This window comes from Loxodonta africana, chromosome 8 (genome assembly GCF_030014295.1).
Source record: "Loxodonta africana isolate mLoxAfr1 chromosome 8, mLoxAfr1.hap2, whole genome shotgun sequence".
NCBI classification, from domain to species: Eukaryota; Metazoa; Chordata; class Mammalia; order Proboscidea; family Elephantidae; genus Loxodonta; species Loxodonta africana.
The window spans coordinates 75,040,561-75,068,268 of NC_087349.1; the positions used below are offsets into that span (position 1 = coordinate 75,040,561).

Genomic DNA, 27,708 nt, shown 5'->3' on the forward strand with positions numbered 1-27,708 from the left:
TCATCCATGAAGTTTGGGATCAACTTCTTCCTAATTCCTGTTAATGTTGAGATTTTGATCTCCTCCCATGAATCACAAATGTTCTTAATGGCATCTAGAATGGTGAATCCTTTATAGAAGGTTTTCAATTTACCATGCCTAGATCCATCAAAGGAATCACTATCTGTGGCAGCTATATAGCCTTATGAAATGTATTTCTTAAATAATAAGACTTGAGAGTTGAAATTACTCCTTGATCCATGGGTTGCAGAATGGATGTTGTGTTAGCAGACATGAAAACAACATTAATCTTGCACATCTCCCTCAGAACTCTTAGGGTACATTGTCAATGAGCAGTAATATTTTGAAAGGCATCTTTTTTCCTTAACAGTTAAGTCTCAACAGTGGGCTTAAAATATTCAGTAAACCATGTTGTAAACAGATGTGCTGTTATCCAGGCTTTGCTGTTCCATTTATAGAGCACAGGCACAGTAGATTTAGCATAATTCTTTAAGGCCCCAGGATTTTTAGAATGGTAACTGAGTATTGGCTTCAACTTAAAGTCATCAGCTGCATTAGCCCCTAACAAGAGAGTCAGCCTGTACTTTGAAGCTTTGAAGCCAGGCATTGACTTCTCTTCTAGTTATGAAAGTCCTAGATGGCATCTTCTATCAATATAAGCCTTTTTCATCTACAGTGAAAATCTGTTGTTTAGTGTCACCACCTCCATCAATTATCTCAGCTAGATCTTCTGGATAACTTGCTGCAGCTGCTCCATCAGCATTTGCTGCTTCACCTTGCACTTTTATGTTATGGAGATGGCTCCTTTCTTTCAAACTCCTGAACCAACCTCTGCTAGATTCAAACTTTATTCTGCAGCTTTCTCACCTCTCTCAGCCTCACAGAATTGAAGGGAGTTATGGCCTTGCTCTGGATCAGGTTTGGCATAAGGGAACGTTGTGGCTGGCTTGATCTTCTATACAGACCTCTAAAACTTTCTCCATATCAGCAACAAGTCTATTTCACTTTCTTATCATTCATGTATTCAATGAAGTGGCATTTTTAATTTCCTTCAAGAACTTTTCCTTTGCATTCACAACTTGGCTAACTCTGTGGCACAAAGAAGCCTAGCTTTTGGCCTATCTAGGCTTTTGACATGCCTTTCTCATTAAGCTTAATCATTTCTAGCTTTTGATTTAAAGTGAGAGATGTGCAACTCTTCCTTTCACTTGAACACTTAGAGGCCATTGTAGGGTAATTAATTGGCCTAATTTTTTTTTTTTTTTTAATTTCAATAATGTCATGTCTCAGAAAATAGGGAGACCAAAGGGAAGGGGGAGAGATCGGAGAATGGCCTATCTGTGGAGCAGTCAGAACACACACATTTATCAATTAAGTTCACTATGTAACATGGGCGCAGTTTGTGGTGTCCCAAAACAATTACAACAGAAACATCAAAGATCACTGGTCACAGATCACCAAGCAGATATAATAATAATGAAAAAGTTTGAAATATTGCAAGAATTACCAAAATGTGACACAGACACGAAGTAAATAAATGCCGTTGGAAAAATGGCAATTGATTTTGCTCGACACAGGGTTGTCACATACCTACAATTTGTAAAAAAAAATGCAGTATCTGTGAAGTGCAATAAAGTGAAGCACAATAAAAGGAGATATGCCTGTACATACCGGTCTCCCTTTCAATTAACAACACTTGACAGTGTCCCCACTATAGATCACACAACTGCTTTCATTATTACTCACTGCTCTCTTAAGATAGAGAAGGTGCCTGTCCTAAGGAAGCTTATATTCTAGTGGAGTAACAGACAAAAAATAAACAAATCTATTTAGTAGTGAATTCTGCCATGAAAAGAAATGAAGCTTTGAGTAAAGGGACAGAACCAGTGCTTTCTTGATGGCAAATAGAGTTGTTTTAGACACGGTAGGAAAAGAGAAATCTTGTATTTTACATGACTTTAATGTGAAGATGTAAACTTTTTAAATAAAAATATTTCTATTCAATATCCTTCTATGTAACTCCCATCCAAATACATTTTGACAAAGGTATTAAAAATATTTTAATAACTATAATATGAAGCTAAAGGAACTCTTTAAATCTTAAATTGAAAAGTTTTAGATCAATCTACGTTCAAAAAGTAGATTCAAAATATCCTTAACCAAAAACCAAACCCGTTGCCCTTGACTCGACTCTGACTCATAGCAATCCTACAGGACAGAGTAGAACTGCCCTAGAGGGTTTCCAAGGAGCAGCTGGTGGATTCGAACTGCCGACCTTTTGGTTAGCAGCTGTAGCTCTTAATCACTGCACCACCAGGGCTCCAAAGTATCCTTATTGCAGTGTTATTTCTCCCCTAGAAAGGATCCTTAATATTTAATGAGACAATTAAAAACAATCATTTCACCATATCATTTCCTTCCTTCCTGTTTGTGTAAACAATATAACTTAAAATGTTCTACCAATATATTTTTCTCCATTTCCTAAATGAAATGACATTTTTTTAAATGAGTGTAGTCACCGAGAAAATGTTAAAAAAATCTTCACATTTGCTAAATGAAAAGGTTGAGTAAGATATTCTTAATTACTCCTACTCACATAGTTCTCATTATAATCTATCATTGTGTGTGCCTCTGTTTTACTTTCCTTTAAAAGGAAGACAAGAGTTTCCAATTCCTAATTTATCTCTGATTTATTTGGGAGATAATCTGGGCCTGTAGTAACTACGTGATTCTTCTCCCCTGAACCTATGTGCTCAATCTAATGTCTATGTTGAACCCATTGTTCTACTAGCTTGTAACACATACTCATTTCCCCAATAAAAACTAAAATACACACCAAAAAATAAAATAACCTATATCCAAATACTAGTATTCAATTTTATTTTTTTCTCATCCTATTACAAAATCAGAGCTTCTAAAGTGTTCACACAAAAAAGTAATGCTAACAGATGTAGATTTTTGCACTTAATTTGAATTGTTACTTTTAAACAGGGGTGAGAATCTCAAGGTAAATAAAAGTTTTTGAGGAAAGCATTGAATCTGAACCCAAATACTCATTTGAATGACGTTTCCTTCCCTTCCCTTCCTTTCCAACTCAACATTCAGTTTAGCATTATATGAGGTTATACATGGGTGCAATATTTGGAATTTGAAAATGATTCATAATGTCTTTCATAGATATTTATTTTTTGAGATAATTAAAGGCAGCATTAAACTTATCAAATAAAGGTCAATACCTTCCTACAGAATAGCTATATTCTAAGCAACATTTTTAAAAATAATTTATTTTATTTTTTGTTGTTGAGAATATACACGGCTGAACATACACCAATTCAATAATTTCTACATGTACAATTCAGTGACATTAATTACATTCTTGAAGTTGTATAATCACTCCCACCCTCCTTTTCAGAATTGTTTATCCCTCATTAACATAAACTTGCTGCCCCCTAAGTTTCCTGTTGAATTGCTTGAATTGTTGTCAATTTGTACAACACTAATGGCAGGCATTCTTTAGTTAAGCTAAACTCTTGTTTGGTTTTAAAAAGACTTCAGGGAATATTTTTGGTTTAAAGTTTCAGGTTTAAAGATTATCTTAGGGCAGTAGTTTCAGGGGTTCACCCAGCCTCTATGGCTTTGCAAAGTCTTGCTTCCATGAGATTTTGAAATTCTGTTCTTCATCTTCTCCCTTTTGATCAAGATTCTTCTATAGAATCTTTGATTAAAACATTCAGTAATGGTAGCTGAGCACCATCCAGTTCTTCTAGTCTCATGGCCAAGGAGGGGTTGTTCTTGGAGTCAATTAGCCACACATTCCATTTCTTCCTCCTATTCTCGACTTTCCTTCTTCCTCAGTTTTATTCCTGACTTTCCTTCTTCCTCGGTTTTATTCTTGACTTTCCTTCTTCCTCGGTCTCTGCAGGTGACTAGAGATCAATTGTTGTACCTTAAATGACTGCTTGCAAGCTTTTAAGACCTCAGGCACTACGCAACGAAACAGAAGATAGAACAGAAGCACTAAACACAATATTAGGCCAATTAACGGGGCTGTCCCATGAAACTATGACCCTAAACCTCCAAAACAAGAAACCAAATCCCATGAGGTGTTATGATGCATTTAATCTCAAGCAAATATCTCATTAGAATAGCTAATAGTTTTGTAGCTTATCTCAGAATAAAGTACAAAAAAGCCAGATATTATTTGAGGGGTGGACAGATGGAAAAATAAATCAAATTAATTAGGAATACATAAGAAGAATTATTAAAGAAAGAATTTAGAAGAATGATACTTCACAAATGGAAAAAATAAAATAGCCAATACAAAAATGCAGTAATAATAAAATAAGCTAGCAATCTTTTCATCACATATCCCTTTATCACAAATCATGCTTTCAGAATAAGACTAATACCAATAAAACATTTGAAACCTTGGATATTTATTTGAAAATTTTCAGATACTGTGCAATAGCATCCCTGTAATAATTATGACAAAAGATAAAACATCTGACCTCATGTGACCCGCATTTTGGGGGGGAAGTGAGATGCGATTAAACATCAGCACCACCAAGATGCGGGTGTTAAGGAAACATTTAATGGTGTTATAACAGAAATGTCAAGTTTTAGGCAAATCTGGCACCTGTTTTCACTGCTCATTCAAAGGATTTTAAAATTCTGTTAACCTTTGCTGATATGAAAAGAAGGCCAATCCACTAGAGTAAGTTTGCATGCTAGAAGGCCAAAGAGAGGATACTCAGATTTGAAAGCCAAAGACTTGCAGTGCTTGATAGTCATTTTCAAGTCTGACAAGTTAATAACTATAAACGAAAATGAAAACTACTGTGTTCATTAATAGTCCTGAAATAAGAGGTAGCAACTTAGTGGTAGAGACTGCTACTTGGCCCCTAGTACCCATACTTCTCTTCTCCTTAATGTAGGAATTCAGGACATAGGCTCATTTTGAAAGCCTGCTCCCTCCCATCACACTGCATCTAAGAAGGTGCAGTTGCTGTCTGCAGAATTATGTGTATCCTTTACTTTTGAAGTATTTTAAGAAATTGTAACTCTTGTTTCTTGTCATGTAAGAAGATAAATATTCTAAGTAGAAAAAAACTGTCCATGTTTTAGCTGATGAGATATAATAGGAAGATAAATGGGAATTCAAGGTATGCTCCTTAAAAGGAAAATGTTGACAGTTCCTTTTCCACCTTCTTCTGCTCTCAGCATGGAATTTAGAGTCAAGGAGGACCAACAGCCATCTTCAGTCATGAGGTGACTTGGAAGCAGTCCACAGATTAAAAAAAAGAGGATGGGAAATAGAAAGAGTCCAAGTCTGGATGAAAATGTGGAGCTATATTACTAGCCCTGGAAATCCTACTTCTGGATTTCATTTACAAGAAAGAAAAATGATTATCTTATTCAAGGTGAATATTAAGTGTCATTTTTTTGTTTTGTTTTTGGTGTTTCCTATTATATGCTGCAGAACCTAATCGTAAATGACACAAAAGTCAAGATCCATAGAGGCACAGAATTGGATACAAACAGAACAAGGCACAGTCACTGTATTCTTTTATTCTCCACTAAAATTGTTGATATCTGTAGTCCCCGCGTAAAAAACAATAGAAAATTATCAAATCGCTTGAATAGCCTCTACAATTTATTTTACTTTACAGTATGGTATTTTCATTACTAAACATGAGCATAATCATTTTCAGTCAAGACTTTTGTAACATAAATAGTCTGAGATTTTAAAAATTAAGTATTATAAGATGTGATATTTCTACTAGTTAATTCAATCTATTTGCACCCAAATCCTTGTATCCTAACAGGGCAAAATCAGGTAAGACCTACCTTCCTCTCTTATGCAGAATTCTGTCTAGGGCAGTTAGTTTGTATTGCAGTGCAAATCAGATGTACTGATTAAAGGAATATAAACAGTTTTCCTTGTTCCTGAAACTCAGGAAATCTACAATAATCTAAACTCAGTTATTTTGAACAGTAATTTATTGCTGGCCTAAATTATACATTTTGGTGCAGTAAAAAGGAAGAAAAAGGTACATATAAAAATTATTTTAGTTTAAAACTATTCTTGGAAGTACATATCCATATAGTCTTAGAAACAGCATATAAAACATAAAAATGGTGGGTTGTTGTTTGAATCATGAAAGAACCCTGAACTTGTCCTCAGCCTCCCATCACCCCACCATTGCACTTGAGGCATCTGAGGAGAACTCAGGGTATTCTCAAAACAGTTTTTTAAAACACTTTGCGATCAGAAAATACAGTATAGCAGAAAAATTTGTAAAGGGAGAAAGTGGTCAGCAAAGATTTTATAGCCACTGTGGTACTTGAGGAGCCCTGGTGGCACAGTTGTTAAGGTTAAGAGCTATAGCTGCTAACCAAAAGGTCAGAGGTTTGAATCCACCAGGGGCTCCCTGGAAACCCTGAGGGCCAGTTCTACTCCGTCCTATAGGGTCACTATGAGTCAGAATCAACTTGACAGCAATTTTTTTTTTTTTTTTGTGGTACTTGAAATCTTGAAGAATGGCTATAAAAGGGCATTAAAGAACGAAGCAATTTAAACTGGATTTCCCCCTATACTAAATCGAATTAATTATGGGAAATCTTATTTACTCACATAAGAAGGTAATTTAATATAGTAATTAAGAAAAAGCATGACTTTGGAGTTAGACTGGTTTTGGATCCCTGCTCAACTGCTCCTTTCTCTATATAATTTCACTTAGTAATCTCATCTAATCTCATGGTTTTAAGTGTCATGCTTTTTTTTCCCCTCTTAAATTCATATCTCTAGTGCTGCTCTCCCCTGAATTCTAGGTTTATGAATCCACTTGCTGACTTGATATCTCCATTTGAATGTCTAACAGCATCTCAAACTTATTAGAAATTACTTTCCAAAACTCATTCATCCAGAGTCATTTCTACTTTACATGATGACAGCTCCATCATTTCTGGAGATGTCTCTGAGTTCCCACTTTCTTACAAACACTGTACCTGGTCTATCAGCACGTCCTGATGACTCTGTCCTTTAATATATTCAGGGTCTCATAACTTCTCTTCACATCCACTGCTTCACTCTGGGACAAGCCTTTATCCTATGAGTCTTAAAATATAAATCAAATCATACCACTCCTCTGCTTAAAACCCCTCAGTATCACCACATCTAAATCAGATCAAAAGTCAAAATTCTTATGATGCCTTTCAAAAGTTATACATCACCTGGCCCCGAATGTCTTTCTAAAGTACTCTACTGATTTCCACCTTGTCCACCCCACTTTGATCACGCAGTCCTCCTTGCTGATCCTAGATCTTGACAGGTGTGCTCTTGCTGTAGGACTGCCTATTTTCCAGCTATGTGTACGGCCAACTCCCTCACCTCTTTTAACTCAAATATCATCTTCTTAATGAGGTCTACGAAACCCTAGTGGTGTAGTGGTTGAGAGCTATGGCTGCTAAGCAAAAGGTCAGCTGTTCAAATCCACCAGGCTGTCCTTGGAAACTCTATGGGGCAGTTCTACTCTGTCCTATACGGTCGCTATGAGTCGGAATCGACTTGACAGCAACAGGCTTGTTTTTTGTTTTGTAATGAGGCCTAACCCGGCCACCTTACTTAAAATTATAGGCAACTCTGCAGCCCTGATACTTCTTATCTTATCCTGGTCTACCCACACCATTTATCATTACCACATCATGTGAATGGAGACAGGGACTCAGTTAAGTTTGTTGCAATATTCAAAAATAAAGTAATAATTCTGAACTCAGATAAGGGAGTTGGAATAACGATGAAGAATTGATTATGACTGGTTCAACAGATCTGAAGATCTAAAGTAGCCAAGAGTTACACACATGCCTATCAAATAAAGAGAATTTTATACACACATGTACATAGTTGTGCATGTGTATGTGTGTATATGTGCAGTCTACAGTTTTGGTAATTACATGAACAAATATTGCACATATATGCAAGCCAACAGGGATAAGCAACTGTGTTGAGGGGAGACACTGGTTCAGTTTTAGATATTTAAGTGGAAAGGTCATTTTTTTCCCTTGTGATACGTGTATTACAAACTAGATTCTTCAGTTCTCTGGTAATCTTATTACTGGGAAGTTTTTCTTTAATTATAATTAAGGATAGGGCAGTTTCAGTATAACTTGGTTTAAACAATCATTCAGTCTTCCACATATTCATTCATATGTAGGATAGTCATATGTGTATCTCTTACATATGAAGAAATTGTAGTTTCAATTACATTTGATCAAATGTATTAAGTGTAAACCTATGGTGTGGGTGATGACAAAGACAGAGTGCCTAACCACCTCTATTTGAAGTCCCCTAGGACTGGGGTTAATTAATGAGACTCATCCTAAGGTTATACATGATCTATTACTTCCTCTAATTAGAAATAATAATCCTGATCATTATGCTGGTTAGCTGGAAAGGAGTAAGATGAATGTGCTTAACTATGATTAATAGTCTTCTTTAAGCAGTGTAGATCTCTTCTGTCACTGAGTTATGTGCAAACTGGGCTGCAACTCAATGCTTTTTCATGATATATATTTTTTAAAACTCACAGAAGAAATTAATTTTCTGGCAGTCCTTTTTACCTTTCCTGATAATACACAACCATTTTATTATTTTAAAATTAATTATCACAACAAAAAAATATTTCTTTTTCATGAAATAGCTAGTTACCCAGGAGATCTTCTATTTTACATTTGCTCCAAAATATGTACATACCCATGGGTATTTTATTTCAGTCCATTTATTTGAGGTGAAACAAGACCATTGAATATGATTGTATACTAATTTTTCTTTAAAATTAAAAAATATATGATTCACAGGATGATTTAAATATTATTTAGTTACTGCTATTTTCTAAGGAGCCCTGGTGGCACCGTGGTTAAGCACTCAGGCTTCTAACCAAAAGGTTGGTGGTTCAAACCTACCAGCCAGTCTGGGGCAGAAAGGTATGGCAGTCTGCTTCCATAAAGATTACAGCCTGGGACAATTTTACTCTGTCCTATATGGCTGCTATAAGTTGAAAATGACTCAATGGCAACAGGTTTGATGTTTTCTTTTCTTTTTTTTGGTTATTTTGTTAAGGCTGTTGTCTACCCTTTGCCTACTAAAAACTTTAGGTGGCACTTCGATAATTCAAAGAAAGTGATAAAAAGTTACTGTCTGGTTAGAGAGATGAAACACAACCACAAACAATTTTAACCATTTCTGGTTTTAATGTGACCAATTTAGTGAATATGTCAGATTCAACTTGAATTAAAAAGAAAATACAACTTATATTGCTTTGTCAGTTTAAAGCCCTTAAAACATTCTGCATGCACTGTATAACTTCAGTTTTGATATCTGGGTAAAGTCAGGTATGATTATTGAAATCTTAGGAAATGGAGAAGAGAATACTAGCACATATATGATTTTTATCTCAAAGACTATAACAATATAAAATACTATTTTATATAGAAAACCGAGGAAGAACAAGATAGTCAGAAATTTACCAGTTACATAATTATTAAAATCTATTAAGCAAGGAGGCAAGGTATGATAAAAGTAAAACACCTGGAATCTGAATCAGACAACTCACATTCAAACCTTGGCGTCACCACTGACCAGGGGTGGATTATCCAATAAGCTAGGTAAGCACAGGCTTACTTGTGCATTCTTATTAATCTGTAGTGAACAACTTCACATGGGTTTCACCATATCTGAAAAATATATGAAGCTGTTCACTACAGATTAGTAAATATGCATAAGTAGCCCAAGCTTACCTTGCTTACTGTGTAATCCCTCTCTGTCTGGGATTGTAAATTTGAAAAGAAGCTTTGATTCTGTAGGAAGGTGCTGAGGGGTTGGGAGAAAGACAGATGCCAACCACACCTAGAAGCAGAATGTGGTAAAAAAATGTGTAATTGTTCACTGCAGATTATTAAGTAAGCACAAAATAAGCATGTGCTTACCTTGATTATTGGATAACCTGCCCTTGCCACTAAATGACTATCTGGTCTTGGGAATGTTTCCTTACTTCTGAGTATCAATATGCTCATTTTGTAAATTGTAATAATAATGGTATTTATCTTATAAATGTATTGTCAGAATCAAACTGGATAAGTACAAAACATTATCATAGAGCCTAGACTACTGTATTTTTACACAAATAATGTGCACTTTTTACATTTGTCTGTGAACCATTCCCTCCACAGCTGGGTATTTCTGTAAGTGCCGCTATGCCAATTTTTTTTAATATGTTGCTGTAGAAAAAAAAAAAGGATAGCATGCTTACAAAAATACCATGTGGGGGGGAACAGCTGGCAAACAAACATAGAAGACAAGCATTATTTATATAAAAATATGTTATACTACTTAATGCATGATATATGTTAGCCTTTCGTGATGAGACTCATGTGCCTAGTCATGTATGAAATGTATTTGGATTTCAAAATTAGGTTTCCCCTTTATCAATTACACTGTTGGAACCCAGTGCAATTAAATATGTAAACTAATCTACACTTGCAACTGATATATTAAATTTCACAAATGTTGATTATTTACAATAAAAATACAGAGGGTCAGTTAGTGATTTTTTTTTTTTTTTGTATCAAAATTGTGGATAGAGTTAATATTTGAGAATTTCAACAGAATTGGTAAACACATAGATATGGTAAACATATAGCCTAGTTCCTGATTTACTCTTCTGATAATGAACTTCAATATAGTTTAACCAGTGTACCATTCCCTGGAGAAAGACATCATGCGTGGTAAAGTAGAGGGTCAGCGTAAAACAAGAAGACCCTCAATGAAATGTATTGACATAGCGGCTGCAACAATGGGCCCAAACATAGCAATGACTGTGAGGATGGCACGGGACTGGGTAGCACTTCATTCTGTTGTACACAGAGTCAGTAAAACTCCGAACCGACTTAATGGCACCTAACAACAACAACCAGTATAATAATTTTATTATTCAGAATTTTCTTTTTATATTTAACTTAATAATTCATAAAGCATATTATACTCACAATGAGTTTCATTACATCAAAACATAGCAACAATTTGGTTATCAATATTTAAATTATTATTACCAAATTTTCAATGAGATAGCAGTTAAGAAGCAAGCATTTAGGCATCTAATTTGTGTACTGCACTGTGCTTGCAAATTAAAGAATAAAAAAAAAAGTATCACAGGTAAAATAGTAAATGAAAAGGAAAATATAAAATTATGCATAATGGATATAATTGTGTGACATAATATATCTCTCTGTGGTAAGTGGGTGGTTATTTTTCCCGAAGGACATGAATCTTGGAGCATATTCTTAAGGAAAGGAATTGGCAAATGAAAAAGAGTAACACAGGTAGAAAAACAGAAAATGAACTCCACAATTTCATAGAATACAGCAAACCCTATTTATTAACTAATTTCATGTTGCAGTGAGAACTTGAGGCAAATAAATATAATACATTCACACTATAAAACATCTTAAAATATAGATGGAAAGAAGTCTTTATCGTGACAAAAGAAATATTTTTTTTTTTAAACGTTAAAAATGGTTTTGAGTCATGTGTATTTATCTAAACTAGAAATATATTTGGGGTTTGTATTTTGAGATAAGACATAGATTAAAAAAAATATATATTTATTTTGATTATTAATTTAGGAAGTACTCACATAAGTAAAGTTCATTTCATTCTTTTTTAAAATACATTTTTGCTACCAAAATGATTCCTCAAAATTATGTTGTTGTTAGATGCCTTCGAGTTGGTTTCGACTCATAGTGACCCTAGGTACAACAGAACAAAACACTGACCGGTCCTGCACTACCCTCACAATCATTGCTATCCTTGAGCTGAGCCCATTGAGGCAGCCACCGTTGTCAATCCATCTAATTGAGGGTCTTCCTTTTTTTGCTGACCCTCTACTATACCAAGTATGATATCCTTCTCCAGGGACTGATCCCACGTAATAACGTGTACAAAGTACACGAGAAGTCCCAACATCCTCAATTCTAAGGAGCATTCTGACTGTACCTCTTCCAAGGCAGTCCATGGTATATTCAGTATTCTTTGCCAATGCCATAATTCAAAGGTGTCAATTCTTCGGTCTTCCTTATTCATCGCCCAGCTTTTGCATGCAACTGAGACGACTGAAAATACCATGGCTTAGGTCACGCACACCTTAGTCCTCAAGGGGACATCTTTGTGTTTTAATACTTTAAAGAGGTCTTTTGCAGCAGATTTGCCCAGTGCAATATGTCATTTGATTTCTTGACTACTGCTTCCATGGGCATTGACTGTGGGTGCAAGTAAAATGAAATCCTTGACAACTTCAATATTTTCTCCTTTTATCATGATGTTGTTGATTGGTCCAGTTGTGAGGATTTTTGTTATCTTTATGTTGAGGTGCAATCCACACTGAAGGCTATAGTCTTTGATCTTCATCAGTAAGTGCTTCAAGACCTCTTCACTTTCAGCAAACAAGGTTGTGTTGTCTGCATATCATAGGCTGTTAATGAGTCTTCCTCCAATCCTGATACAGTCCAGCTTTTCTGATTATTTGCTCAGCATACAGGCTAAGTACGGTGAAAGGATACAATCCTGGCATACATCTTTCTGGATTTTAAAACATGCAGTACTCCTCTTGTTCTGTTGAACTATTCTACTGCCTCTTGGTCTGTGTACAGGTTCCACATGAGCACAATTAATTAAGTGTACTAGAATTCCCATTCTTCTCAATGTTATCCATAATTTGTTATGATGCACACAGTTGAATGCCTTTGCATAGTCAATAAAACATAGGTAAATGTCTTTCTGATATTCTCTGCATTCAGCCAAGAGCCATCTATCACCAGTAATGATATTTGTTATTCCACATCCTCTTCTGAATCCAACTTAAACTTCTGGCAGTTCCATATTGATGTATTGCTGCAATGGTTTTTGAATTGTCTTCAGAACAATTTTAATAATTTTGCATGTGATATTAATGATATTATTAGATAACTTCTACATTCTGTTGGATCACCTTTACTTGGAATGGGCACAAATATGGACTCTTTCAGTTGGCAGACCACATAGCTGTCTTCCAAATTTCTTGGCATAGATGAGTGAGTGCTTCCACAGCTTCATCCATTTGTTGAAACATCTCAATTGGAGTTCCGTCAATTTTTGAAGGCTTGTTTTTGCCAATGCCTTCAGTGCAGCTTAGATTTCTTCCTTCACTACCATCGGTTCTTGATCATATGCTACCTCCTGAAATGGTTGAATGTCAACCAATTATTTTTGGTACAGTAACTCTGTGTATTCACTCCATCTTCTTTGGGTGCTTCCTGCATTGTTTGACTTTTTGCACAAAGAATCCTTCAATATTGCAACTGGAGGCTTGAATTTTTTCTTCAGTTCTTTGAGCATGAGAAATGCTGAGTGGGCTCTTCCCTTTTGGCTTTCTAACTCCAGGTCTTTGCACATTTCATTGTAATACTTTACTTTGTCTTCTTGAGCCGCCCTTTGAAATCTTCTGTTCAGTTCTTATACTACATCATTTCTTCCATTCACTTTAGCTACCCTATGTTCAAGAGCAAGTTTCATAGTCTCTTCTAACATCCATTTTAGTCCTTTTTCCCCTCCTCTTTTTAATGACCTATTGCTTTCTTCATGTATGATGTACTTGATATCATTCCACGAATCTGATCTTCGGTCATTAGTATTCAATGTGTCAAATCTATCCCTAAAATGGTCTCTAAATTCAGGTGGGATATAGTCAAGTTTGTACTTTGGCTCTCCTTGAGTTTATTTTCTTCAGCTTCAACTTGAACTTGCATATGAGCAACTGATGTTCTGTTCTGCACCTGGCCCCTAGCCTTGTTCTGACTGATGATATTGGGTTTCTCCGTTGTCTCTTTCCATAGAGGTAGTCAATTTGATTCCTGTGTATTCCATCCAGGGAAGTCCATGTGTATAGTCACTGTTTATGTTGTTGAAAAAAGTTATTTGCAATGAATAAGTCATTGCTCTTGCAAAATTCTACCATGTGATCTCCTACATTGTGTATATCACCAAGGCTGTATTTTCAACCACTGATCTTTCTTGTTTCCAGTTTTCACATTCCAATCACCAGTAATTATCAATGCATTTTGATTGCATTTTTTGATCAATTCCAGAGTGCAGAAGTTGGCAAAAAATCTTCAATTTCTTCATCTTTGGCATTAGTGGTTGGTGTATAAATTTGAATATAGTTGTATTAACTGGTTTTCCTTTTAGGCATATGGCTATTATCCTATCACCGACAGTGTTGTATTTCAGGATAGATCTTGAAATGTTCTTTTTGATGATGAATGGGATGTCGATCCTCTTCAATTTGTCATTCCCGGCATAGTAGACTATAGGATTGTCTGATTTAATGTGGCCAATACCAGTCCATTTCAGCTCACTAATGCCTAGGATATGGATCTTCAAGCCTTCCATTTCATTTAACAACTTCCAGTTTTCCTTGATTCATATTTTGTACATTCCACCCATACTAAATATATATACACAATTTTATTACATTGAAAGGGAATTCCAGAACACTTAATTGTGTGTATATATATATATATATATACACGCACAATTTATCATACTCATACTAAATACATATATACAAGTATAGCTGTAAACAATTATGTACATATGCATATAATGTATGTATATAATCCTGGTGGCGTAGCGGTTAAGTGCTACGACTGCTAACCAAAAGGTCAGCAGTTCAAATCCACCAGGTGCTCCTTGGAAACTCTATGGGGCAGTTCTGCTTTGTCCTATAGGGTTGCTGTGAGTAGGAATCAACTTGACGGCAATGGGTTTCTTTAATAATACCTTGCAAAAACTTTCAGATTGACAAAGGACTTCCTACCAATTTGAGTTTAAATGGAGGTAACATCATACATAATCAGTATAGCCAGAATATCACTGCCAATCAGCTCTAAGACTGACATCTTGATGAATTAATAAAGATCTTTTTGAAACTCTCTACTGAGCTAATGTGCACATTAAGTACTTGAGTTGATAGCTGGACATATGCCCCTCTAAAAGCAAAAAAGTAACAAAATATAAAAGCTGCTAAAATTTGGATTAAAAAAATCATACCTGAAGGCCTTGCCCATCCACAGTGACAGAGTTGGCTCTTTGCATTTTGTTCTTGTCAGTCACTTTGTTGGGTTGCTGGGAGCCACCCTTTTCCTTTTTCACTGTTGCTTGTCTTTCCTATAAAGAAAATAAAACCTTTTATAAAAATATTGAGTTGTTCTAATAACGCAACATTTTAAAGGGGCAACTAGTGAAAGGGCTTTTCATGACTACAAACTTGGGTCCAACTTGCCAATTTGAAGTTTGTAGTGAGTAATATAAGTGCTACTTCTTTTAACCTAGATACTTGACTCATATATGATAACTGAATGATCAAAATATTGGTTAAAGAAATTATGTGATAGAAAACCTAATTGTATTATCCTTATGAGTCATTATTAAAAGTTATTACAGGCTACCTGAATTGATTATATTCATAAACAGTGGCATGGATAGATAGTATCAGCTTATAATCTAAAGGATTAATTACTGAGTACTAAAAAGAGTGCTAATAAATGTATGCAGTACTAAAAATAAATACTAATTACCTAAAGGAGTTTTAACTATTTATTCAGGGATGGTATATAGCTTAAACCTCATACCAACCCTGCTACTTCCTCCATTTTCCATAATGGAAAAATTCTTTTTAGGAATAGTTTGCTCCTTGTTTCTATTTCCTATTCTCATTCTCTTCAACCCAATCTGGTCAACATTTATAACCATTATTCCACCAAATCATTTTTTATTAAAATCACTAATGATTTCTGATTGCCACATCTAATAGGTAGTCTTCATTTTCTCAACTTTTCAGCAGCATTGGACAGAATTGTCCTCTTTTTTCCTTTTTAACACTTGCCTCACTTCACTTCCAGGTACTTCTTTCTCTCAGTTCTCCTCTTACTTCACTGCTTCCTCAAGGTCTCTTTCTTGTTCTTCCTCTTTCAGTTTTACAATCTATAAACCTTGGCCTCTTCCTTGGATCTCTAATCTTCATTGTTTACGCCCACTCTTTAGGTTATCTCATTCAATTCCAAATTTTAAATTTCAATTTATAATGAGAACGTCTAAATATCTATCTCTTTTTCAGACTTCTCCCTTGAACCTTGATGTGTACGCATAAAAGCCTTTTATATTTCTCCATATTAGTGTCTAAAGCACATATCAAAACTAAAATATCCCAAACTATTTTTTTTTTTTTTTAATTCCTGCTCACATCTCTTCAAAATAAATTCTAATTAGGACTATTATTCACCCTTGCCATCAGTGCCCAGTTTAAACCACCATCATCTAGGTTATTTTTGACTAAGTTATTGCATCATCACCTAACAGCAATATGTGTCCATCATTATCTCTGTAAAGTCAACTGTTCATTCAACAACCACAGCAATATGATAAATGGTTCCCATCTCATTCAGACAAAAATTCAAAGTCCTTTCCAAGACCTACAAGGACCAACAAAGTCTGGTGCCATTATCCTTCTGACCTCATCTATTATCATACTCATCCCTTTCGCTCCATTACTCCTGCACCAGCCACCTCATTGTTCCTTGATCATAACTATGCTCTGAATCAACATTTTTTCAATCACTCTGCAGTCTGCTGGAACACTTTCTCCAATATATTTGTCAGGCTTGCTCCTCAATTACTTCAGGCCCCTGATTAAATGTTAGAGAGGCTTCTCTATTCCCTTTAGCCTCTTCTGTAAATTCATATTATTTACTATTATCTGAAATGTTATCTGATTCATTTGTTTATTGCTGGTCTCCCCCACTGTAATGTAAACTAACTGCTCAACTTTCAATCCCAGATCAATGCCTGAATGAAGTCAGTATTAACGAATGAATCTTAACATTACAAAACCTTTTTTTTTTTTTAAATGCTTGCAGTGTTGTGTTGAGAAGGATTCATGGACTCAGTCTAGGCTCAGCAGAAAAAAAAAAATTGCCATGACTGATTAGCAATGTCTGCCATGGGTGCTACAGAGGAAAGTACATTGAATGCCATATATTTTCTATCACTGATTCAGATATACACTTCCTATATACGAAGGAGCTCTGGTGACGTAGCGGTTCAGAGTAAGAGCTCAGCTGCTAACCAGAAGGTCAGCAGTTCAAATCCACCAGCCACTCCTTGGAAACCCTATGGGACAGTTCTACTCTGTCCTATAGGGTTGCTATGAGTTGGAATCAACTCGACAGTTTTTGTTTTTTTTTTTTAAATATATATATATATATATGTATTTATATGGAGTCCTGGTGGCACAACAGAAACCCTGGTGGCACAGTGGTTAAGAGCTATGGCTGCTAACCAAAAGGTTGGTAGTTCGAATCCACCAGGTGCTCCTTGGAAACTCTACTCCATCCTATAGAGTCGCTATGAGTTGGAAAAATCGACTTGATGGCAACGGTTTTGGTTTTTGGGTTGGGTGGCACAGTGGTTAAGTGCTAAGTCTCTAACCAAAAGGTCAGTGGTTCAAACTCACCAGCCACATCACAGGGGAAAGATGTTCCAATCTGCTTCTGTAATGATTTCAGCCTTGCAAATCCCCTGGTGTAGTTCCACTCTGTCCTACAGGTTCACTATAATTGGAATCAACTCGATGCACACAATAGGCTCTATATTTTCTTGTCTAGGGTATATTTTTAGTTTCTGGTTTTTATAATGATACTTTTAAGTAGCCTTAAAAGTAAACCTTTTTTTTTTTTTTTTTAAATGTATCAAAGGCGGATGGATTATAAAGCTTCTCTGGCCAAAATAAATGTTAATCAGTATAATTCATTTACCTTGCAATTTCACGATGCAAAAACTTGTTTTGTGTGAGACTGAAAATAGAAGGCATAATAGGGCTCCTCAAATTCAAACTCTCTGGAAAATGATCTGCTTTCATAAAAGTGTAATTTCTGGCAAAAATATTAATATTTTAAAATAAAGCTCCAAATTTCCTAGAACGCAAATTAAAATTTTGTCCAAAGATAATTAATAGTATAATGCATAAAATAAGTGAATTATAGCATGAGATTTGGAGTCAGAAAACTTGAGTTGTATCTCATTTCGGCCACTGTGTATTCCAGGTCCTTAAGGAGCTTACTCTTTGGCAAAATGGAGGCAGTAATACCTACTTACAGAGTTGTGTAAGATTTAATAGGAAGTATGTAACATTGTGCCTGTATTAGAGTGCATGTGAAATAAATTAAAATTATAATTATAAATAATGTATAACATGTGGGGTTTTCATTTGGTTGCCCTTTAATATTACCATTATGCGAAGTATTTATTGTATTTCCAAATGCATGTATATCTCACTAGTTACAGGCATACATTTAAATAAGTAAATTCAATGTTTACATTTGAAAACGCTTAGCTATGTTGGGAGGCTCTGGGTGGTGCAAATGCTTAAGTCCTGAACTACCAGCTGAAAGTTTGGTGGTTCAAACCCACCCAGAGTCAATCTGCTTCCAAAAGGTCAAAGCCATGAAAATTCTATGGAGCAGCTCCACTCTACACAGGTGCGGTCGCCTTGAGTCCAAACTGACATGACAGCAACAGCAACAGCTTGTACTGAGAACTCTAATATGCAATATTATTGGTGAGTATGGGAGGAATTTACTTCAGAGTTCTTGCATGAAGGTAAATAAAACATGGTAGCAATATTTTGTAAAAATCTACAATGTGAAAGATGTATTTTGTTACAATTATTCTGTGAAACAATCTAATTATTTAACATTCAATTCTAAAGTGCTTCTATTAGAAGAATTAAATAAAATTTAAGTTGGTTAGTCATATTGGAATTACATATTTATGACCAAATTATTCATATAGTCATTTAATATGGCAAATTTAAAATATCTAAGTTTATGTCTATAAAGTGATACAATCAATTGCATGTGATAGTTAATTTTATGTGTCAACTTGGCTAGGTTATAGTAGTCAGTTGTTTGGTCAAACACCAGTCTAGATGCTCTTAGGAAATAGCTACATGCCGATTAAATCAGTTGGCCTAAGTTAAGCAGATTGCCCCCCATAATTGGGTCTCACCCAATCCGTTTAAGGCCTTCAGAGCAAAAAGGGAGTTTTCTCTAGGACGTGTTTTGTCTCCAGACTATAAATAGACATCTTGCCAGCAGTCCTCCACTCTTCTTTTCCTGTCGGTTGACTTACAGATTTTGGGACACAAGACTGCAGGTACCTTCAGCATGTTGCCTGACCTTCACGTTTAAGACTTTGCAACCCCCACAATTACATGAGCCAAATGCTTAAAAAAAAAAACAGAAAACAAAAGACACTGTCCTCTGTGTGTATATATCAATCTACCTTACCAGTCCTGTTTCTCTAGAGAATCCTGACTAAGATGTAACATCTAGAATTTTACATTTTTATTCTAGGCTGTGCACATAGGTTAGGGAAATTTCAGCATGGTAAGAACCTCCCATAGCCAACAGCAACTGATTAAGTGGGCTCACATCTCTCTAGAAAATCATCTTCCTGACTAAGCTGTGGCATACACTAAAGGAATGCTTTAAAATAAGAAGATATTAAAAACAATTACATGTATATGTCACTTAACGTCCGCGATGAATTCTGTGAAATAGGACATTTTGTGACTTGGACATTGTGTGAACACCATATTATGGATGAAGGTCCTTTAAGGCATTCACTTCCAAAATAAAGTTTCATCCATATTAAAAATTTGCTGGGGCAAATAACCTTCTTGTACAATTAATTTACCTAAAGCTTCTAAAAATTCTGCTGCTGCCTTCACATCAGCACTCACAGGCTCACTACTCACTTTCGTATTAACCAGTGAAAAACATTGTTTGAAGTGCTTAAATCACCCAGAGATAGCATGAAACTCGATCTGTAGTCTGGTCCTGCTTTTTCTTTAAGCATCTCTAACAAGCTTCGTGCCTTAGTCGTGACTCTCAACATGCGGAGAGGGATTCTCTTTTGTGTTTGGTCCTCAATCCACGTCATCAGCAATTTCTCCATATCGGATATAGGCCCCACTCACATTTTTGTTAGCCTTGCAGCTTTCAGTGGAGCCTACCCTTTAACAGCTTAGAGAATACCTTCTTTGTTTTGGAGGATCATTGTGATTGCATAGTGTGGCATGCCTAAATCTGCAAAATCCCATTCTCCGATTGGGATTTCTGAACTCTATCATAACTTTATGGAACCACAGACGTATTAGGGGCCGGACATTGCCTGAAAGGCCATCAGGCAGCACACATGACTGTATAACTTTTAAAATCCTAAATTGAGTTTTTACTTGATTAGATTCTATTTTTGAAATCTAGGATTGTGAGAAAGAGGCATATAGCAAGGAAATAAAAAATTTCATTAAAAGGTCCATCTGTATGCATATTTTCTTATAAAATCTATCTAATATTAAAATTGAAAATATTTGTTCAATACACACATGCCAAGAAACCCAAATAATTACACTTTTTGAGGGAAAATGGCTAGTAGAATTTACCGAATTAATCAAGCTGAAAATTTAGAACTAGGAGACACATAATATTTAATTTTTTTCCCAGGGCTTTCCTGTTATTGTATTCATTTGCTTCATGTTTATTTCTAAATCATCCATAAGTTCCCCTGAGATATTCCCTATATTTTATTAAAGCAGAAAAAATTAACAAGAGAGTAGGTGGATGTTGTTGTTGTTAGATGCCGTCGAGCTGGCTCCGACTCAGAGCGACCCTATGCACAACAGAACAAAACACTGCCCGGTCGTGTGCCATCCTTACACTCCTTGTTATGCTTGAGCCCATTGTTGCAGCCACTGTGTCAATCCACCTCGTTGAGGGTCCTTCTCTTTTCCACTGACCCAGTATTTTGCCAAGCCTGATGTCCTTCTCCAGAGACTGATCCCTCCTGACAACATGTGCAAAGTATGTAAGACGCAGTCTCGCCATCCTTGCTTCTAAGGAGCATCCTCGTTGTACTTCTTCCAAGACAGATATATTCGTTCTTCTGGCAGTCCATAGTACAGTCAATATTCTTCACCAACACCGCAATTCAAAGGCATCAATTCTTCTTCGGTCTTCCTTATTCATTGTCCAACTTTCACATGCATATGATGCAATTGAAAATACCATGGCTTGGGTCAGGCACACCTTAGTCTTCAAGGTGACATCTTTGCTCTTCAACACTTTAAAGAGGTCCTTTGCAGCTGATTTACCCAATGCAGTGCATCTTTTGATTTGTTGACTGCTGCTTCCATGGCTGTTGATTGTGGATCCAAGTAAAAAGAAATCCTTGACAACTTCAATCTTTTCTCCATTTATCATGATGTTGCTCATTTGTCCAGTTATGAGGATTTTTGTTTTATTTATGTTGAGGTCCAATCCATACTGAAGGCTGTGGTCTTCGATCTTCATTAGTAAGTGCTTCAAGTCCTCTTCACTTTCAGAAAGCAAGGTTGTGTCATCTGCATAACGCGGGTTGTTAATGAGTCTTCTTCCAAAGCTGATGCCCCATTCTTCTTCATGTAGTCCAGCTTCTTGGATTATTTGCTCAGCATACAGATTGAATACGTATGGTGAATGAATACAACCCTGGCACACACCTTTCCTAACTTTGAACCAGTCAGTATCCCCTTGTTTTGTCCGAACAACTACCTCTTGATCTATGTAAAGGTTCCTCATGAGCACAATTAAGTGTTCTGGAACCATTCTTCACAACATTATCCATAGTTTGTTATGATCCACACAGTCGAATGCCTTTGCATAGTCAATAAAACACAGGTAGACATCCTTCTGGTATTCTCTGCTTTCAGCCAGGATCCATCTGACATCAGCAATGATATTCCTGGTTCCATGTCCTCTTCTGAAACTGGCCTGAATTTCTGGCAGTTCCCTGTCGATATACTGCTGCAGCCGTTTTTTAATGATCTTCAGCAAAATTTTGCTTCCGTGTGATATTAATGATATTGTTCTATAATTTCCATATTCGGTTGGATCCCTTTTCTTGGGAATAGGCATAAATATAGATCTCTTCCAGTCAATTGGCCAGGAAACTGTCTTGCATATTTCTTGGCATAGACGAGTGAGCACCTCCAGCGCTGCATCTGTTTGTTGAAACATCTCAATTAATATTCCTTCAATTCCTGGAGCCTTGTTTTTTGCCAATGGCTTCAGAGCAGCTTGGACTTCTTCCTTCAGTACCATCGGTTCCTGATCATATGCTACTTCTTCAATTGGCTGAACATCAACTAATTCTTTTTGGTATAATGACTCTGTGTGTTCCTTCCATCTTCTTTTTTTTTTTTTTTTTAATTAACTTTTATTAAGCTTCAAGTGAACATTTACAAATCCAATCCGTCTGTCACATGTAAGTTTACATACATCTTACTCCCTTCTCCCACTTGCTCTCCCCCTATTGAGTCAGCCCTTTCAGTCTCTCGTTTCGTGCCAATTTTGCCATCTTCCCTCTCTCTCTATCTTCCCATCCCCCCTCCAGTCAAGAGTTGCCACTCTCCAGTGTCCACCTGATTTAATTAGCTCACTCTTCATCAGCATCTCTCTTCCCGCCACTGACCAGTCCCTTTCATGTCTGATGAGTTGTCTTCGGGGATGGTTCCTGTCCTGTGCCAACAGAAGGTCTGGGGAGCATGGCCGCTGGGATTCCTCTAGTCGCAGTCAGACCATTAAGTATGGTCTTTTTATGAGAATTTGGGGTCTGCATCCCACTGATCTCCTGCTCCCTCAGGAGTTCTCTGTTGTGCTCCCTGACAGGGCAGTCATTGATTCCTTCCATCTTCTTTTGATACTTCCCACATCATTTAATATTTTCCCCATAGAATCCTTCACTATTGCAACTTGAGGCTTGAATTTTTTCTTCAGTTCTTTCAGCTTGAGAAACACCAAGCGTGTTCTTCCTTTTTGGTTTTCCATTTCCAGCTCTTTGCACATGTCATTATAATACTTCACTTTGTCTTCTTGAGCCGCCCTTTGAAATCTTCTGTTCAGTTCTTTTACTTCATCAATTCTTCCTTTTGCTTTAGCTGCTCGACGTTCAAGAGCAAGTTTCAGCATCTACTCCGACATTCCTCTTGGTCTTTTCTTTCTTTCCTGTCTTTTCAATGACCTCTTTCTTTCTTCTTGTATGATGTCCTTGATGTCATTCTACAACTCGTCTGGTCTTCGGTCACCAGTGCTCGATGGGTCAAATGTATTCTTCAGATGGTCTCTAAATTCAGATGGGATATACTTAAGGTCATATTTTGGCTCTCATGGACTTGCTCTGATGTTCTTCAGTTTCAGCTTGAACTTGCATATGAGCAATTGATGGTCTGTTCCACAGTCGGCTCCTGGCCTTGTTCTGACTGATGATATGGAGCTTTTCCATCATCTTTTTCCACAGATGTAGTCTATTTGATTTCTGTGTGCTCCTTCTGGTGAGGTCCATGTGTATAAAAAATAGTCGCCGTTTATGTTGATGAAAGAAGGTATTTGCAATGAAGAAGCTGTTGGTCTTGCAAAATCCTATCATTCAATATCTAGCATTGTTTCTGTCACCAAGGCCGTATTTTCCACATACTGATCCTTCTTGTTTCCAACTTTCGCATTAAAATCACCAGGAATTATCAATGCATCTTGATTGCATGTTCGATCAATTTCAGACTGCAGCAGCTGATAAAAATTTTCTATTTCTTCATCTTTGGCCCTGGTGGTTGATGCATATATTTGAATAATAGTCATATTAACTGGTCTTCCTTGTAGGCATATGGATATTATCCTATCACTGACAGTGTTGTACTTCAGGGTAGATCTTGAAATGTCCTTTTTGATGATGAATGCAACACTATTCCTCTTCAAGTTGTCATTCCCAGCATAGTAGACCATAGATTGTCTGATTCAAAATGGCCAATACCAGTCCATTTCAGTTCACTAATGCCTAGGTTATCGATGTTTATGCGTTCCATTTCATTTTTGATGATTTCTAATTGTCCTAAATTCGTACTTCATACATTCCAGGTTCCAATTATTAATGGATTATTAACATGTCTGTCAGTTTGTTGTACTGTCGTGGCCTTGAGTGTTGCTGTGATGTTGGAAGCTATGCCACTGGTATTCAGATACTGGCAAGGTCACCCTTGGAGGACAGGTTTCAACTGAGCTTCCAGATTAAGACAGACTAGGAAGAAGGACCCGACAGTCTACTTCTGAAAAGTATTAGCCAGTGAAAACCTTACGAACAGCAGCGGAACATTGTCTGATATAGTGCTGGAAGATGAGCCCCCAGGTTGGAAGGCACTCAAAAGATGACTGGGGAAGAGCTGCCTCCTCAAAGTAGAGTTGACCTTAATGATGTGGATGGAGTAAAGCTTTCGGGCCCTTCATCTGCTGATGCGGCACGACTCATAGTGAGAAGAAACAGCTGCAAACATCCAATAATAATCGGAACCTGGAATGTAGGAAATATGAATCCAGTAGGTGGATACTGTTGCTATTTTCCACTGAGAAAATCTTTACTTCTTTCCTTTAGGAGAGAGAGGGAAGGGAAACAGCTGTATCCTTGGAAAATCTGCTGTCCACAACAATTTCCCTAGCTTATGTTTAGGGCGGAAACCTTGGTAGCATAGTGGCTAACTGCTACGGCTGCTAACCAAGAGGTCAGCAGTTCAAATCTGCCAAGTGTTCCTTAGAAACTCTATGGGGCAGTTCTACTCTGTCCTTTAGGGTCACTACGGGTCGGAATCGACTCGACGGAAGTGGGTTTGGTAGCACAGTACTTAAGAGTTTAGGCTGCTAACCAAAATGTCAGCAGTTTGAATCCACCAGCCATTCCTTGGAAACCCTACTCTGTCTTATAGTGTCACTATGAGTCAGAATCGACTCACTGGCAATGGGTTTTTGTTTGTTTGTTTGTTTACAGTTGTAAAGTTCTAGTCTGTCCGAGAGGATCATCATGAGTAGGAATCAATAGCAAGGGGTTTGGCTGGTTTGGGTTTGGCAGAGCTCTATGATATTTAAGAAAATTAATGCCAATACTGAAGTTACTGAAAAGGTTCAGGAAAAGCCCACCAAACTGATTTTGCATCATTATTCAGGATAAAATTATTCTCTGGTAACAGGGGGCACTGTTCACCACTTCACCTTTAGTCTCTAAGTTTTTGGGTTCTACACCACAAAACAAATTACTTTGTGATAATTAAGGCACACTTCTTTCAGCCAGGCAAATTATTCTAGATATAAAAAGACTCAGAAAGTTATTGCTTTAATCAATAGAAATTATTCAAACACTGCGAACAGCTACTTTCACAAAAAAGCTTGAAAGATTATAGAATATGTAACTACAAAATATAAAATGCATTTGTTGATATTTCAGCATTTTCAAATATCAACCATTGTGTTTGCTATGCAGAGATTTTAAATAGAGAATTCAGCGTTTTGTGATCCTTACACTCCACAAATAGCACGACAGATCTTAACTGGGGAATATATTGTATTAGAATTCCAAAATAATAATTATCATAATGAACAAAGAAGAAAAGCAGAAAGACCATCCACAGAAAACAGAAAGATGAAATAAAAGGACCTCACTTTAAACATGTGCTCTAAAAAAGAAGTCTTCTATATTATTCTGATTCTCAGAGGTAGAGTATTTATACATCACTGAAAACTGCTTTTATAAAAGAGATGTTTACCACAATGCTTAAGCCTACTGTTATAGATCACTTGCAAACTACAAGCAGCAAGTGGTGATTACCCCAGGCACAGGATTTTCTTCTTTCTGTCCGATCTCAGCATGAGAGACAGGCAGCAGCAAAGCATCTTGATGGGTACAAAGGCACAAAGGTGAGTGCTTTGCTATCTACAGCACTCTTCACTGGAATCTTGGAGTTTTCCTTCTCTGCTACTACCTGACTTGCCTGAGGGAGACTTAGCCCTTCCTGGCTAAGCTTGGAGAGCTTGGCTACAAGAATTTCCCAGAAACCTAGAATTTTAACCCAAGGTAACACATATATATTTACAGTATTAAAGATCTCCCTGAAGCAGAAGTGTCACCTCACTTACTGGGACTTACAAAGGTTAAAAGCTCTGAGAAACCAATTTACAGATAGATGCAATGCTGCATCTTTGGCAGCTGTAGGCTTACTGTAAGGAGCCCTGGCGGTGCAGTGGTTAAGCACTCGGCTGTTAACCGAGAGGTTGACGGTTCAAACCCACCAGCCTTTTTGCAGAAGAAAGAATGGTAGTCTGCTTCCATAAACATTTTTAGCCTTGGAAGCCCTATGAGGCAGTTCTACTCTGTCGTGTAGGGTCACTCAGTATGAGTTGGAATTGACTCAATGGCAATGGGCTTTCTTTTTGGACTTACTGTGGGATTTGAACATTTTACTGGTGAGGGAAACAAATGACTTTCACAAATCCCAAAGCTTCTAAATTGACTAGGAATCCTTGGAAGTTGCAGCAAAATTTATTACTGCTGAGTAGCAAACTAGTCTCAATAGTTTTTTTTTTTTTAACAAAGTTTTAAAACACAAATGATTACTATAAAGTATAAAATTTTCATAATTTAAATTTAGTTAAATAAGTGCATATTTAAAAGACAAATAAAAATAACTTTGAACAATGGAAAAGTAGGAGCTTGAAGGCCAAATTCTAGCTTTGTCTCTTATTTGTTGTGTAGGTTTGGCAAGTTATATAACATCTCTAAGTCATCTTTTATTTCACTTATAAAACAGGAAGGTTCCATGTGATGATTACTTGAGAAAAGGTAGATAGAAGTTCTGGCATAAAACAGGCATTCAGCAAATGGCAATAATTTTTTAACTATAAATAATTAAAATTGTTATATTTTATTACTAGGTAAAGTATAGATATGCAGCTTAGGTAGTAGTAGTAAATGGGTGCTGTAAAAAAGTGCTTTATTTACCTATGTCTACAAGGTAGCAAAACTGGGGGATAATCACTGTGATGATTTGGGTGGGGTTTCTGAGAGGGGATAACGGGCAGGTGCTAAGTAGAAAACACGAAACATCACCCTAAAAGTACATGGTGGTGCTACTCACTCTGTATACATGAAGGCACAATCTGCAATTTGATCCACAGGTTCTGGCACAAGTCACACATGACATGTGTATTTTCTCCTGTGGTAATTTCACACTTGTATAAATGACCTGCAAGATTTATGCTCAAGAAATCCTGATTGGAAGGAATAAATTTTAGGGAAGAGAATGCCTACACCAAAATAATTTAATTTTGGTTGCATACTACCAAATGGCAGTACCACTATAAAATAATTTTTAAATTCTATTTTAAAATAATAAAATTTTAAATGGTATTTAAAAATAATTATTTATAAAAAGAAGCCTTGTAACCAACCTCAAATGAATTCCCACTCCATTCCATTTGTAAATAATACTTGACCAATGTCGATAGTAAACTGAAATCTACAAGGTAGGGCAAGCTGTCTTGTATGCTCAAATTAATCTCTTTCTGCCAGTTGAGCTGACTCCACGTATATCTATATGGAAACCCTGGTGGCGCAGTAGTTAAGTGCTACGACTGCTAAATGAAGGGTCGGCAGTTTGAATCTACCAGGTGCTCCTTGGAAACTCTATGGAGAAGTTCTACTCTGTC

General features: G+C 36.5%; 1 protein-coding gene across 1 annotated transcript in view; it reads right to left on the bottom strand.

The window, feature by feature from the left end:
• LOC100666244 (diacylglycerol kinase beta) overlaps positions 1-27,708 on the bottom strand; it is a 456,718-nt gene that overhangs the window by 134,597 nt on the left and 294,413 nt on the right. The window contains exon 13 of the mRNA XM_064290029.1: positions 15,140-15,256. Coding sequence (XP_064146099.1) covers positions 15,140-15,256 — 117 coding nt within the window. The remainder of the gene's footprint in view (positions 1-15,139; positions 15,257-27,708) is intronic.